Source organism: Anabrus simplex, chromosome 2, assembly GCF_040414725.1.
Source record: "Anabrus simplex isolate iqAnaSimp1 chromosome 2, ASM4041472v1, whole genome shotgun sequence".
Taxonomy (NCBI): domain Eukaryota; kingdom Metazoa; phylum Arthropoda; class Insecta; order Orthoptera; family Tettigoniidae; genus Anabrus; species Anabrus simplex.
Genome location: NC_090266.1, coordinates 651,660,937 through 651,677,686, shown reverse-complemented (window position 1 = coordinate 651,677,686; position 16,750 = coordinate 651,660,937). Strand labels below are relative to the sequence as shown.

General features: G+C 42.6%; 1 protein-coding gene across 1 annotated transcript in view; it reads right to left on the bottom strand.

Annotated features, from left to right (window-relative positions):
• Nucleotides 1-16,750, bottom strand: part of Zir (Zizimin-related) — a 541,699-nt gene that overhangs the window by 346,161 nt on the left and 178,788 nt on the right. Inside the window, exon 11 of the mRNA XM_067141133.2 lies at nucleotides 4,221-4,346. Coding sequence (XP_066997234.1) covers nucleotides 4,221-4,346 — 126 coding nt within the window. The remainder of the gene's footprint in view (nucleotides 1-4,220; nucleotides 4,347-16,750) is intronic.

Below are 16,750 nucleotides of genomic sequence, written 5' to 3'. Positions count from 1 at the left end.
TGGTGGTGGTGGTGGTGGTGGTGGTGGTGGTGGTGGTGGTGGTGGTGGTGGTGGTGGTGGTGGTGGTGGTGGTGGTGGTGGTGGTGGTGGTGGTGGTGGTGGTGGTGGTGGTGGTGGTGGTGGTGGTGGTGGTGGTGGTGGTGGTGGTGGTGGTGGTGGTGGTGGTGGTGGTGGTGGTGGTGGTGGTGGTGGTGGTGGTGGTGGTGGTGGTGGTGGTGGTGGTGGTGGTGGTGGTGGTGGTGGTGGTGGTGGTGGTGGTGGTGGTGGTGGTGGTGGTGGTGGTGGTGGTGGTGGTGGTGGTGGTGGTGGTGGTGGTGGTGGTGGTGGTGGTGGTGGTGGTGGTGGTGGTGGTGGTGGTGGTGGTGGTGGTGGTGGTGGTGGTGGTGGTGGTGGTGGTGGTGGTGGTGGTGGTGGTGGTGGTGGTGGTGGTGGTGGTGGTGGTGGTGGTGGTGGTGGTGGTGGTGGTGGTGGTGGTGGTGGTGGTGGTGGTGGTGGTGGTGGTGGTGGTGGTGGTGGTGGTGGTGGTGGTGGTGGTGGTGGTGGTGGTGGTGGTGGTGGTGGTGGTGGTGGTGGTGGTGGTGGTGGTGGTGGTGGTGGTGGTGGTGGTGGTGGTGGTGGTGGTGGTGGTGGTGGTGGTGGTGGCGGCGGCGGCGGCGGCGGCGGCGGCGGCGGCGGCGGCGGCGGCGGCGGTGGCGGCGGCGGCGGCGGCGGCTGCAGCAGCGATGATGTTTTAAAAGGATATACAGCAAGGCAACAATCCTCTCTTGACACCAATCAGTAGAGAAACAGGAAAAGGCAGCCACGCAAGAGAGCAACTTGGAGACACTGAACCCAGCGACCGGCTCAATGCCCGCCAAGAACACGCACCGCTGCTGGCACCTGCTGAAACTACCGCAAGCCTCTGCATGCTTGCACACCACCAGCCAACCTCAGGAGCACCAGCCGTTGCACTCAGGACAATTCTCCAGACAGCTTGGTGTCCCGGGTTTGTGACTTGCCTGTGGCATCACCCACGTAAAAAACTAGCCTGGTATGACCTGGACAACAAGTTGTAGCCCTCAGGACCAGTCTGCAAATGCGTTTGACCATTCATTATTCCAAATGCCTTCCTCCAACTCATCCTGACTTCAAATCCTGCCACATGCCTCATCCAATTCACTATGCCCAGGAACCAAGAACACACAGGAGAAACAAATAACCTGCCCTGCTGTCCACTAATCCTGTAAGATTATGACAACCTGCTATTTCTCAATGGCACATCTAAAGCATCTCAGAGCCCCGTCTATCAAGTTGATCACATCATTGCCTTCCCTCCATCAATAAGAACCCAAGAAGAAATTGTAGCATTAAGACAATGTATAGGCAACGCCCTGTATGAAAACCTACCCCACCTCAACTTCATAGAAGAAGTATTAAACTATGCAATGGTTATTGTTATCAACAAAAATCAACACACCCTCAAGTTTGCTCAAGCACTGAAAAAAGCTCACATCCAATTCTCAGTAACACATCATCCCCAAAATGACCATGAACATTCCAAAAGCACTCAAACCCAGGACCCCAAACAAAAAAACTCAAAAATCACTATAACTAGTATCCTCCCACCAAAATCAACCCCCACCAAGATTCCTAATGCCACAAAACCTAAATCTTCACAAACTGAAGAAGAGAAAGTCACAAAAGAACCTCAACCAACCCTAACAAAAACCCCCATGAATAATACAACCGTCCAAACAGAACCTGAGACACTAAACACTCAGGCCTACTACACAGCTTCCAAGACTATAGGAAACGCCACCCACACCCCCAACCACCCCCTAAACCACCTCAATGCTCACACCGAGCAAACACATTAACCATCCAATGCTTCAACTGCCTAAAGCTAAACCACTCATCTGCTTATTGCGAGTTTGCCACCAGATGCAACAGATGCGGTGAAAACCACTGCCATACTGAATGCACAGTACCTCGGGACCAGGTAAAGTGTGCTGACTGTCATGGGAATCAAGCGAATCATGCACCACCATCATACTGAATGCACAGTATCTCAGGACCAGGCAAAATGAGCTGTCACAGAAATCATGCAGCCTCTTTCCCTGGTTGCCTACATAAAAGAGGATATTTTAACCAAATACAAACAGCAGTTCTCAAAACAAACATACCACACCCCACCACCAGTCAACCTCAGCACTTAACAATTCACACCCCACCTCCCCCCATCGAAGCCACAAACACTTACCTACCGCAAGCCCATCAAAACCAAACCTTACTCCAAGCAATTTTATTAGCACTATTAATGAAGTTCACTACTCCCTCCACAAACCAAGTACGACGAGCCTTATCCGAACACCCCCACCCCAACAGTCAGTCCTAAAACCAGTCACACACCAAAGCCAGTGGACTGAGTAGCTGAGCGACTGGCAGCCAAGAAAAACCCCCACCACAAGCCAAGATAACCTTATTAACCCTGCCCCACACCTTCCCCCTAAATACTGCATGCCCCATCGAACCCAGACCATCCAAGCTCCGATACCAGGGTCCTACATTCGAACCTCATCAAAAATGGCCAACACTACCACATAAACCAAAACCTAATGAACATACCTAAATCAGGTCAATCAACCTCAATCAATCATAATCTTACTCCCACCACAATACCAAAAGTCAACGCTCTATGAGCCTCATGTCAAAATAGAATTAAGGACCAAATAGGTCAGGAATTTCAATCACCGTACCCATCGCTTCGCGAGGCTCAGGCTCAAAGGAAGAGGTCTAACCTCAATGAATGAAGGTAATGGCAAAAACAAAAACAGGACTCCCCAGGTCTCACAAACCTAATACTGTCAAGGCTGGAAATGAAAAAGTGTTGACCAGAGCAGGTCGAATAGGAAAAATGGTACAGCTAGAAGTAACCCCAGACTCAATTTGGGGTCCTGTATTCACCAACCCAAGCTTCCAAAACCAGAGCCCCTGGGATGTCCTTCAGTTGCTTCATACAAGAGGCAAGGGATACCACAGGTGTACTCTACTGCCCCCAACTACAGACAGGCTGAGGTGGGCAAGTGATTTAATAAGAATGCAAAAAAAGCAGTTGTCGAGATGAATATGGAAATATGAATATAAAGAAGAGGATGCAAAAGAAATATACAAAGTAGAAATAGTTCACTGGACAAAGTCTTCAGGTCATGGAAGTCCAGAAAAACAAAATAAACCTGGCAGAGCTGATACGAGTGAAGAACCATAAAGAAACCTGACCCTACGGAGCAGAGCATAAGGGAACGATAGTGGTGGTGGTGATGAAGGTGAAATGAAAAGAGAGCACTTTCTAGATACTACCAAGCAGTGCAGTTTATTAGATTCTCTTGTCTTTTGAGCTGAAGTGAGGAGGACTGAATTCCAGTGCAGTCAATACACATTTGAAAATACAGTACTTAAATGTGAAAGGCCCAAGTTTTTAGAATTTCAATAGCCACAATTTAGGACAAAATCTGACATTCAGCACCTCTGAAACCGCGCTCGATAGCTGCAGTCGCATAAGTGCGACCAGTATCCAGTATTCGGGAGATAGTGGGTTCGAACCCCACTGTCAGCAGCCCTGAAGATGGTTTTCCGTGGTTTACCATTTTCACACCAGGCAAATTCTGGGGCTGTACCTTAATTAAGGCCATGGCTGCTTCCTTTCTATCCCTAGGCCTTTCCTATCCCATCGTCGCCATAAGACCTATCTGTGTCGGTGCGACGTCAAACAAATAGAAAAAAAACACCTCTGAAGATTTAACAGTAGTTGAAGGAACATTAATTTTTATTTTTGATAGTGGTTTAGCATTGCACTAACACAACATTTTTTTGTGGGAAAGGACTAGGATTGGAAAGGTAGTGGTCATGGCCTTAATTAAGGTACAGCCTGGTGTGAAAATGGAAAACCACAAAAAATCATCTTCAGGGCTGCCAACAGTGGGATTCAAAAACCAGCATCTTGTGAAAGCAAGCTCACAGCTACGCAACCATAGCTGTGTGGCCAACTTGCTCATCTATTTTTTTAAAATTATTATTTCACTTTGTAAAAATCATTCACCCAACCCTATCTTAAAACATCAACACAAAATATTTGATTTTAACAAAACAAATTTCAATATGGTACAATTTTTCTAATCATAGACAAGAAAACAGAAAGAAATATTTGAACTAAGCAATAGGTATGTAATGCATACTGTAATTACCTGGTCGGCTAGCAAAATTCAATTCTTTTGGATATATGTAGATTATATTTCTGTAGGAGTAATGTGGTACAAATACTTCTCTTGCTGGGAATTCTAGCACTTCCTTGGTAGGACGACCTTTTTCATCTGAAAATATACATTATTACGTTACCAAAATTGTGATTATATCATCACGTCATTGTATTCTCACGAAGAGCAAAACCTGCATGAAGAAATATCAAACACACAATATCAATGTTTTATCAGTTCATAACAGAATTTCCGCAAATATAAGATACCTTACTCTGAGGGTCTACACCACCATTCCTGGCTACATCTTTAGGAATCTTCTTAATTATTTACAAGTGACGGTCCTTTAATACATACTACCATTTTAGTTATATGTTGGTTTATATGAATGTATCGGGATCCCAATATCAAGTGATTTTGAGGCTGAGAGATAGGCTGATGATGCCCATAACAAGGGCGAAACATGTCACAATTAAAGTGTCATGCTTAAGTTATAAACATTCACATGAATGTATTGTATTGAATACATTGACCACTTCAATAAACTTCCTGGTTTCATATTTATTTACAATTTTCAGTACGGACCAACCATGAAGTTTATTACCAGAAATCATTCTCGTTACTTTCATGTCCGTTACTTCTAACATATGAACAAGATATCCTGAGTCCACCCAGCTTTTGCTCCCGTAAAGCAAAGTTGGTCAGAAAACAGACCGATGTAAAGATTGTTTCATCTGGGAGCTGACTTCCTTCTTACAGAATACTGTTGATCGCAACTGCGAGCTCACTGCATTACCTTTACTATACCTTGATTCAATCTCACTTACTATATTACCATCCTGTGAGAACACACAACCTAAATACCTGAAATTATCTACCTATTCCAGCTTTGCATCACCACTCTGACATTCAATTCTATTGAATTTCTTACCTACTGACATCAATATAGTCTTTGAAAGTCTAATTTTCATACCATACTCATTGCACCTATTCTCAAGTTGCAAGATATTAGACTGCAGGCTATCAGCACAATCTGCTATTACGACCAAGTTGTCAGCAGGGGCCAGACTGCTTACTACATTTCCACCTTACTAAATCCTTTCCTGCCATACCTTTCAGCAGATGATCCATGTCAACAACGAACAGGAAAGGTGAAAGATTACAGCCTTGTCTAACCACTGTAAGTACCCTGAACCAAGAACTCATTCTACCATTAATTCTCATTACAGCCCAATTGTCACCATAAATGCCTTTGATTGATTTTAACAATCTATCCTTAATTCCACAGCCCCCAGTATGGTGAACATCTTTTCCTTCAGTACCCTGTCATATGCTTTCTCTACTTCTACGAAACCTAAACACAGCCAACTAATCCTCTCGTAGCATTTTTCAATTACCTGGCGCATACTGAAAGTTTGATTCTGACAGTCCCTCTGTAGTCTGAAACCACACAGGTTTTCATCCAACTTCTTCTCAACCACTAATCGCACCCTCCCTTCCAAGATGCCAGAGAATACTTTGCCTGGTATACTAATCAATGAGATGCCTCAATAGTTGCTGCAATCCTTCCTGTTCCCTTGCTGATAGATAGGTGCAATTATTGCTTTTGTCCAATCTGAAGGTACCTTAGCAGCACTCCATGCTAATCTTACTACTCTACGAAGCCATTTCAATCCCTGTCTTCACACTATACTTCACCACTTCAGGTCTAATATCATCCATTCCTGCTGCTTTATGATAATGGAGTTTATTTATCATCCTTTCCACTTCCTCAAGAGTAATTTAACCAACATCATTTTCCTCCTCCCCGTGAGCTTGGCTGTTCGCAACACCACCCAGAAGATTTCCTTTTACGTTGAGAAGATGTTCAAAATATTCCCTCCACCTCTCCAGTGATTCTCAGGGATCTTTATGAGTTCACCTGAATTACTCAAAACACTGATCATTTCCTTTTTCCCTCCCTTCCTAAGATCCTTTATTACTGTCCAGAAGGGTTTCCCTCCTGCTTGACCTAGCCATTCCAGGTTATTATCAAAATCTTCTAACAACTTCTTTTTGGATTCAACCACTATTTGTTTCCCCCTGTTTATTTCATGTATGTACAATTCCTGTCTGCATCGGCCCTTCTTTGGAGCCATTTTTGATAAGCCTTCTTTTTATATTTACCAGCTGCTTTCACTTCATCATTCTACCTAGATGTTCGCTTTTTCCCATCTTTACACACAGTTGTACCTAGGCATTCCCTTGCTGTTTCTTGTACAACATGTCTGTAAGCCACCCATTCTCTTTCTATTTCCTGAATCTGCTTAATATCTACCGTTTGAAACTTCTCACTAATTACATCCATGTACTTCTGTCTAATTTCCTCGTCCTGGAGATTTTCTACCCTTATTCGTTTGCAGACAGATTTCACTTTCTCTATCCTAGGCCTACAGATACTTAGTTCACTACAGAACAGATAGTGGTCTGTATCATCGAAAAATTCCCTGAAGACTCGTACATTCCTAACAGACTTCCTGAATTCAAAGTCGGTTAAGATATAGTCTACTATGGATCTGGTACCCCTAGCCTCCCATGTGTAGCGGTGAATAACCTTATGCTTGAAGAATGTATTCATAACTGCTAATCCCATACTAGCACAGAAGTCCAGCAAACGCTTCCCATTCCCATTAGCTTCAATATCTTCCCAACATTTACCAATCACCCTTTCATATCCTTCAGTTCTATTTCCAACTTTCGCATTAAAATCACCCATTAGAACTATCCTATCCTTGCTGTTGACCCTGACTACGATGTCACTCAATGCTTCATAAAACTTGTCAACTTCATCCTCATCTGCACCCTCACATGGTGAACACACTGAGACAATTCTAGTCCTAATTCCTCCAACTGCCAAATCTACCCATATTATTTGCTCTTTGCTGACTCAGCCAGTTCTACTTTCTTTCTTCCATAAGCCCCATTAATATGGATAGCTCCCCATCGAATTCCATTTCGTTCGCCAAGTTGTTTCCAAGGAGTCCCTCGCCTGTCAAATGGGTATGGGACTCCGTTACTCCCATAGGTCCGAGGCTTGCTTAAAATGCTCTGAGCTTGGTAAATTTGTGAAGCAGGATGCTACCCTATTTACACATAGTCCAAGTGAGGACCTCTCCTCTAACGGGTTAGGGACCACGGTGGATTGTATAGTCCCAGCCATCTGAGCACAAAGAGGGCCATGACTCAGAATATGTCCTTGTACGTTTCCCTCATCTTTGAAATATATGCCCGGAGTTTTCTCATAAGGAGTCACCTGAAAATCCAATTCTTCCCCAGCTGAAAAATGAAAACCTACAACCTGTTTTCCAGTCTTTTGACCGGGTCAGGGATGTAATAAATGAAGCAGATATAGGCTGTTATTACGATGGGGTTGCCACTCCCAAAGTGATTTATATTAATGAGTGATAGATGCTATGAAATGATAAGGGAGTGTGTTGCTGGAATGAAAGATGACAGGGAAAACTGGAGTACCCGGAGAAAAACCTGTCCCGCCTCCACTTTGTCCACCAGCACAAATCTCACATGGAGTGACCGGGATTTGAAACATGGTATCCAGCGGTGAGAGGCCGACGCGCTGCCGTCTGAGCCACGGAGGCTTCCCCAGCTATTTTTCCCAAAAAATGTACTATAATTACTACACAAACTATTCAATACATCTTGAATGTGGGGCGTAGACCACCCTCTTGTTTCTTACGGGATGACCTGTAAAGAAAAGTTTCCATTGCACTGTACTGTAGGAATACTATATTTATGCAAAATTTGTAATTTACCGAACTACAAACACTGTAATAGTAACTCACTTCTAATGTGGGGTTATGCTCACCATGTGCGTACGATGTACATTAGTATCGCCCTAATGAACGATTCCCATGTCAGGGTTCATGTCCCGCACGTGGTGTTGCTAAGTGCAGACACCACCATAGTTCATATAGCTGTTCCAACTTGTCTACCCCTGTTGGGTCATTATGTCATTTCGCTCCCATATACACAATTGCTGAGGTCAAGTTTGTTCGACTCGAGCTCTTATCAGTGGCAAGGCATGCCGTGTTTACTACCAGCAGGGCTACGGTCTCCCTTGATCTACTGGAATACGATTATGTTAGCCATGACTTGTAATAAGCAGTCACTTAATCGCTCTTTTCAATATCGTAATTCCTTATTCTGCAAACCTTCTCTCACATCATAGTATGGCTATAATTTTCACTTTAATTGGGCTGGAGTTTTTCTGTTCACCTTGTCACATGCACACGTTAAATTATCATATCTTCCTCTTCATTACTACTCTATGGGATCGGACCCTTGATCTTGTCTCCCTAAATGTGAGATTGACATCTAGGTTGGGGCTCTTATGAACCACAACCTTTCTGACGGGTGTTACAATAGCATGCACTGTGCTGCAGGTTCGAATCTCTAAATCCTTCCCGTGAAATTTAGGACGTGACTTGGCGGGGTATTTCATATTAACCCTACCACCAGTCATCGCTATATCCAAAATGCCGTTGGGGTAGTGAGAAGTGTACCTACCGCGGCCTGAAATGGAGCCAATTCTCAACCCTCTGACTTATTCTTCGACCCATTACACATATAGTTTTAACCTATTTTTATGCACATTGATTAGTTTCCCCTTCTTATTAATTTTTAACAAACAGTTTATACCGTCAATTTGTTCTATCTCGTAGGGACTTCTGTAGGGTTTTTCAAGCTTCCTGGATCTTCCACGCCTCAAGGTTTCATCCCTGTCACCAACTTGAAAGGTTATCTCATGTTGTGTTTTATCATACCTCTGTTTCTCTTTCTCTTTGCTCTGAATTAGAGTCTTTCGTGCAATTTCGTGGTTCTCTTGCAACTTACGCATTTCACCCGAATATTAATTCATATGGCGTGAACCCTGTATTGCTATATTTTGAAGTGTTATACACAAAAGTAGCTGTTGGCCAGTATTCATCCCAATCGTTTTGATCCTTGCACACGTAGTGGCGCAAATATTCTATGATTATGTGGTGTGATTGCTCTACACTCCCATTTGATTGCGGCCTAAATACTGTTGTATGGACGTTTTCAATTCTCAAGATTTTACATAACCTCTTGAAGGTTTGGCTCATGAAATTACTTCTCATGTCCATCAAAATTGGATTAGGAATCCCGAATATACTGATTACACTTATCACTAGTGTTTTTGCCACAGTATAAGCTTCCTGACTGACCATCGGAGTGGCAATTAAATATTTCAATAGTTGGTCATGGCAGGTGAGTATGTACCTATTTCCTTTCTCTGCCGTAACTGGTAATGGTCCCACAACATTGATTGCTACCTTTTCAAACACCGTACTAGGTGTGTCTGTTATAAGCATTGGTGCTTTAACCTGTGGACCTGTAATTTTATTTTTCTGGCATGAAGGACAAGAGCAAATAAATGTCTCTACATCCTTCTTCATATTTGGCCACTGTAATACATCTTTAATTCACGCTAGTGTTCTCGTGATCCCTTGATGTTCGCCTAGAGGGGACGTATGGGCATCACTTAATATTGCCAACTTCTGCTCTTCAGTTAAGTCCTTTCGCTCACTAGCAGGTGAACTTTCTTCTTCCCCGGACTCATTCTCCTCTGCTATTGCTTCCTCGGAGTTCGAGTCTTTGGTTCGTACCTCCTTTCCTGACCTATCTGCTTCCGCGTCCTCGAGATAATTCCACTCATTATTCGCCTTTTCGGTTTCATCTGTTTCAGCTGTTCTTTGCGATTTAATTCTCTTTGAATTCACCATTTGCACTGCTCCTGTAGGCACAACGGGAATTCTACTCAATGCATCAGCATTCATGTTCATTTTATCCATCTTGTACACTATCATGAAATCATATTCAGCTAACTTTAGCCTGAACTTTATTAATCTGGATGACGTGTCTTGGGCACTGAATACCTATTTCAGTGGCTTGTGGTCACTACGGTGAAGTGCCATCCGAACAGTTACAGTCTAAAATATGTTACACCCCATTCAAACTGCAAGTAATTCTTTCTCTGTAACCGAGTAGTTTTTCTCTGGTTTATTCAGAGTCCTACTCACATATGCTACAGCCATATCTTTCCCTAGCTCACCCTGTGATAAAACTACTCCAAGAGCTTCACCACTCGCATTTGTAATTAGGATGAATGGCCTTTCAAAGTCTGGGTATTGTATTATGGGCTTTTCGGTCAACTTTTGTTTCAAGACATTGAAGGCCATCTCCTGCTTGTCTGTCCATACATTAGGGGGCATTCTTTTTTGGGAGTTCATACAGAGGTTTTGCGATTTTACTATACTCAGGTATGAATTTCCGATAATACCCACTCAAGCCTAAAAATCCTTTCTACTGTTTCGTGGCTGTAGGCCTAGGAAAATTCCTTACTGCCTCAACCTTTCGCTCAGCTGGTAAAACTCCATGCTCGGTAATTACGTGGCCTAAGAATGCCACCCCTGTTCACAGAAATTCACACTTGTATGGCTGTAAATTTAGCTGGTGTTCCCTGAGCCTCTGGAACACTTCCCGCAATTCCTGATTATGGTCTTCAATTGAGTTCCCGTATGTTAAAATATCACCCGTATGTTAAAATATCATCCATGTATATCAGGCATTTCACACCATTTAGGCCTGACATCACTGTCGTCATCAGCCTCATAAAAGTACTAGGTGCGTCCTTAAGTCCCATTGACATACACAAGTATTTGTAATGCTGCCCTAAGGCTGAGAATGCCGTATTTTCATGGTCCTCTGGCCTTATTAACACCTGATGATACCCTGATGCTAGATCCATAGTAGAGAAGTAACATGCGTTCCCTAAAGCATCTAAGAGCTCTGATATGAGAGGTACTGGAAATACTGTTCCTGTCGTCACTTCATTCAATTTTCAAAAATCTATGAAAATGCGGTATTTTTGCTTCCCTGAAGCGTCCCTTTTTCTGGCACAATGATTAATGGTGCAGACCATGCACTGGTACTAGGCATGATTATTTCGTCCTCCAACATCTTGTCAAGTTGCCTTGGAATCTCCTCCTTTTCAGCCTCAGGCAATCTGTAGGGTCTCACATTAACTGGAGGTTTATTTTCCCTGACCCTGATTTTGTGTTGTAACGCATCACTGTAGGTTAATTTATCCCATTCTAAATGAAAAATGTCACTATATGATGCACAAATAGCATATAACTCTTCTCTATCTTTGGGTGCCAAATGGTCAACTCTTAATTGGTCTATCAGCCTTTGTTCTCAAGACTCTGTGTTCTCATGTTTTACTTGGGTCATCTGGTTCACTTTCATTCGTTCAGCTTGCTCTGAGACTGTGATGGGTTCGATCTCTTGTACAGAGCGTACTTCAGTATCCCTTGTGTTAAGCACGCTCACTACTGCCTTGTGATCTCGTGCCTTCATTAAACAACTCGCTATGTATACCCCTGGCAGAATTTCTTTCTTTTCAGTTACACTCTTTTGTCTGTTCTCACCTCAACAATCGTCTCTGTTCTAGGCTTGAGACAGATCGTGTGGACATGAGCGGTTTTCATGGTTATGAGGAGTTGATCGCCCTTTAGTATGACATAACCCTCTTTAAAATGTATTGTACTGTCGTGGAGTATATTTCTGCCTATAATTCTGCCATACTTGAGCTGTACATCGTCACCCACTATGAGAAAATCTACATTCGACTCTCCTATTGGAAGCCTTACAGTGCCCTTAGTTCTGATTCTCTCTGAACTTACGTCTTTTAATTTGAGGGCAGGCTCACTAACAATCATGGCTTCCCTTGGCACTACCTGTTTCTTTATAAGGGATACTTCACTCCCAGTATCCAGTAGAAATCGAAGCAGCTTCTTCTGACCTCGTATTCCGAATTCTACGGTGCACTCAAATTACCCCTTTTAGCAATACTTATCTGATATATTTCCTGTACACTTAAGCCCACTGGGTACCTTCAGTCGAAAATCTCTATGTACCCATCTCAGTAATTAATTATGCTCTCCTGTAGAAAGTCTCTTCCTATGAGGTCATCTGACGGAAGCCGAAATTCATCTCCGACAACATGAAATTAAGGGGAGGAATCCCCTATGTGCAATATAATGCATCCCTTGGTGTGTGATGCTCTTCCTGTCACCCTCGAGAGCTCCACTATTGGTTTATGATAGTGAATCTCTCTTTCCGGTACACTTTTCTCTCGAATTAAGCTAATTAAACTAATTGTGAAAGTGGGACTGGATATCCTTACGATAGCAGTACAGTAGAACCTCGATAATTCGAAATCGGTTAATTCAAAATCTCGCCTAATTCGAAGAAGGTCTCGTTCCCGGAAACATGAGATACAGTTTTGCATGTTATTTAAATGGTTTAATTCGAAATACGGATAATTCGTAATTCGAAGTACAATGTCGGCCCCATTACCGAAATTTAGACTTTTAATTCGAAACTGCCTTTACATTTTATAACAGTAGTATGTTACAGAGTAATTTCAACTCGAAATTTATCCGCGTCATAATAGAATGCGTGTTCCGGAACGTGGAGTGGTACCGTAGCTTTCCGCATTTACACTCACTTCGGTGGATCTACAGTGCGCTTCATGATTACTAAGTTGAATGAAATCGGAATTCTTTTGTATTCAAACTTTTAAGGAACGCCGTAATATCACGCAACGGGCAGTGTGCGGGAAAACAGAATCCGCGAACACTGGCGATGCCGACAGTTGACAAAAAAAAAAAAAACAACGTGGCTCATATAATAAATTCGTAGGCACCGAACAATATTGTCATTGCCGATGAAACTGCATTACTTTATTTTAATGCGTGCCCAAACGATCATATGGTTTTAAAGGAGAAAGTGCCAGCCGGGGAATCGTACAAGTGTGTAGTGCGTTGGGATTAGGGATGGGTCCAGTCAGTTCATTTGCTTGAACTAGTTCATTCGATACCGTTCACCGCCTTGAGTCGTTCAAATGAACTAGTTCAAATGAACGAGGTAGTTCATGAGCAGATGAGCAATGTGCTGTCACGTGACCATTAACATGGCACGCCATTGGCCATTTTTGTGCGAGCTTATTTTGTCGTTCAAATGAACGAGGTAGTTCATTTGTGCTTAGGGATGGGTCCAGTCAGTTCATTTGCTTGAACTAGTTCATTCGATACCGTTCATCGCCTTGAGTCGTTCAAATGAACGAGGTAGTTCATGAGCAGATGAGAAATGTGCTGTCACGTGACCATTAACATGGCACGCCATTGGCCATTTTTGTGCGAGTTTATTTTGTCGTTCAAATGAACGAGGTAGTTCATTTGTGCTCTTGCGGCATTTCGTTCAAACGAACGAGGTAGTTGATTTGTGCTGTCTCCATGGAAACAGCTCTCGTGGCACGTCGTTCAAATGAACGATGTAGTTTATTATGAACTCTCTTGGCAACAGCACTAGCGACGTGAGCAGAGGTAGTTTTCCGTACCGCACGCGAGCTAGTACGTAAGTTTTACAACAGATGGTACTTGTGTACGTCTTCGTATTCCTGTATTTGAATGGCAAACCACACAGCCTCGACCCCACCCCACCTCCTACGTTGTTTAAAGCTCGGCAGTTTTAAGGGGAGTATGAACCAGCTGTTTGAGAGAGAAGCTATTTACTGCCTTTATCCACGGGAAAAAATTGCTCTAAGATGATAATTGTCCTTTTTATCTGTTAAAGAGCTGGGAGGACGAACCCTATAAAACGTCCTCTTTGTTTGGATTCCAAAACGGGTTCTGTCTCGTTGTCATCGGAGTCATTGTGATGTGGGTTCGATTTCTGGACCCAACATCAGTCAAATCTTATTTTGATGATTATGATTTTATCCACTAGTGTTCGTTTATTCTTTGTTTATTTATTTAGTAGTATAATTAATTAGTTAGGCGACCACTCCAAGTTGTCTCCAATTTTTCGCATAGATAATTGTTTCTTCTAAGCTTGTAATAAGATCCGTCGCATTTACAAGGATATTTCTGTTCTTAAAAAGGATTTTGTACCGATTATTTAATGTAACACTTATTGTCATGTCAAAAAGGGAATGGAACAAACAACTTCGAAATTTAATCGATAAATATTAACAAGCATGAATTATTATATTTTCTTAATGAAAGGAGTGACATCTCCAAATTTGTATTTAGTCCATCGGATATTGTATATTTTATTTTCATTATAGTATAATTATTCAGGTTAAGTTCAATTATTCGTGATTTTATCAAGGAATAATAAATAGGTTTTTAAACTTTTCTTTTATTGTCATTTTGCCGGAAAAATATTGCATCCTAAATTTCCCTCCGTTCATTTATGCCTTTAAGTTAGTTAAGTGTTATATTATGATCTTTTGTCGCGAACGCACCATGGCCCTGGTAGGCCATTGGTTTGATTCTTTGGAACGGAGGAGTGCAGTTGATCCTTGCATCGTCGAAAGAGCTTTTGCTCACCCGTCACTTTGAAGTTTATTTTTCTTCGTTTTCTAGATGAGGTGGCATTTGGCTCTAGACTAAAAAGGCGTGGGTGGTATGGTTGCAGTATCTTGCATAGGACCGGACTCAAACCAACATGCGCTCAGTTACAAAGCTAGGCGGCTAGTACGACATTCTATGAACTTGGTACTTCATCGTCTTGCAGAGCGCCTAGCACAAACAGAAAACAACTGTCCAGTGCCCAGCGGTGCCGCCAGCCTCCCTAGGTGGAGAAAAGGCATCTACGAGAGACAGATAAACTTTCTAATTTTTCATAACTCTTCTTCCTGCTCCATCACCAGTTGAGAAATGTGCTGTCATGTGATCATTAACACAGCACGCCAGTGGCCATTTGCGTGCGTGCTTAATTTTCGTTCAAATGAACGAGGTAGTTCATTTGTGCTCTCGCGGCATTTCGTTCAAATGAACGAGGTAGTTCATTTGTGCTGTCTTCATGGAAGCAGCCCTTCGCGACATTTCGTTCAAATGAACGAAGTCGTTCAAATGAACTAGGTAAAGCTATCTTAGCAACAGCACCAGCGGCGCAAGAGTATTCCGTGCCGGACTTGAGCTAGTACGTAAGTTTTACAATAGATGGTGCTTGCTTACATCTTCGTCCTCCTTTAATATGCTTTAATATGCTGTATGCTCGCGTGAACGACTCGTTCAAATTATTTGAACGAACTCGTACTAGTTCAAATAAACGAGTCGTTCAAATGAACTAGTTAGTTCATGAACGACCCAACTCTAGTTGGAATGCACATTGAAGCGAGAAACCGTATCCCCTCGTCATAGGAAAGATCGACATTCGACAAGCCACAATGTTCTGGGCGTCGGGCACTTTCTATGCTAGTACAAAGCATCTAAAAATGCAAACAGTACAGAAATTCATAAAATAATGCATATGCACAGGAGAACCAGCATAATTTATCCTCTTCTTTGAATTGTGTGATATTTTTCTTTCGTTGCGTGAGGTTATGTTTGCCAGCGGGATATCCAAGTCCATTATTTGAATACTGTAAATGCACCTTCTTGGATACATTTTGGAAATAGTTCTTTTTTCATGACATTTGAAAGGTATAAACTGTGAATCAAGGTTAACTGCATGCAGTGATGGGCCTTAGAATATTTTGTAACGCAGCGAGGGTTGGTACTTCTAAATTGCGAATTGGCGGTTAATTCGAAATCACGTAATTCGAAGTCCGATTTTTGAGTCCCAACGAATTCGAATTAACCAGGTTTTACTGTATTTACACAGGGAAAGGTACAGACAACATCTGTCGTGATTTGGAAATCAAGGCAGGTTGGAGACTTGGGAGCACATAATCAGACTGGCAAAGATTAGTCACTCGTACACGTCACAGTATCACTGCCCCTTGATTGGTTCCTTAGCATGGGACCTCCCTGTCACATTTCAATTTCACATGACATTCTAGAAAAGTTTGAAAGCTCTCCCTGGGTCTCTTACATGTGACATCGTACATTTGCACAATAACTGCACACTCACTTACACAATTATCTGTCTTTTGTAAGATTGAGTCACCAAATAAAGTTTGCTTTCAAGTTTGAACTCAACATTGAATGTTCCGATTCTTTCTTTAAAACATTCTTTCTATCCTCCCTATTATTATTATTAGTTATGAATTATACCCTCCCCTATGAATCATGTGACCTTGCCGCGGTGGGGAGGCTAGCATGTCCCAATGACAGAGATAGCCGAGCCGCAGGTGCAACCATATTGGATGGGTATCTGTTGAGAGACCAGACTAACGAATAGTTCATCGAAACGGGGGTAGCAGCCTTTCAGAAGTTACAAGGGCGGCAGTCTAGATGATCAAGTGATATGGCATTGTAATAATACTCAACATGGCTTAGCTGTGTTGATACTGCTACACGGCTGAAAGCAACAGGAAACTACAGACATAACTAACTCCATAGGACCATGCAGCTCTCTCTGTATGAATGATATACTGATGATGGCTTCCTCCCAGGTAAAATATTAAAGAGGTAATCTAGTCCCCCGTT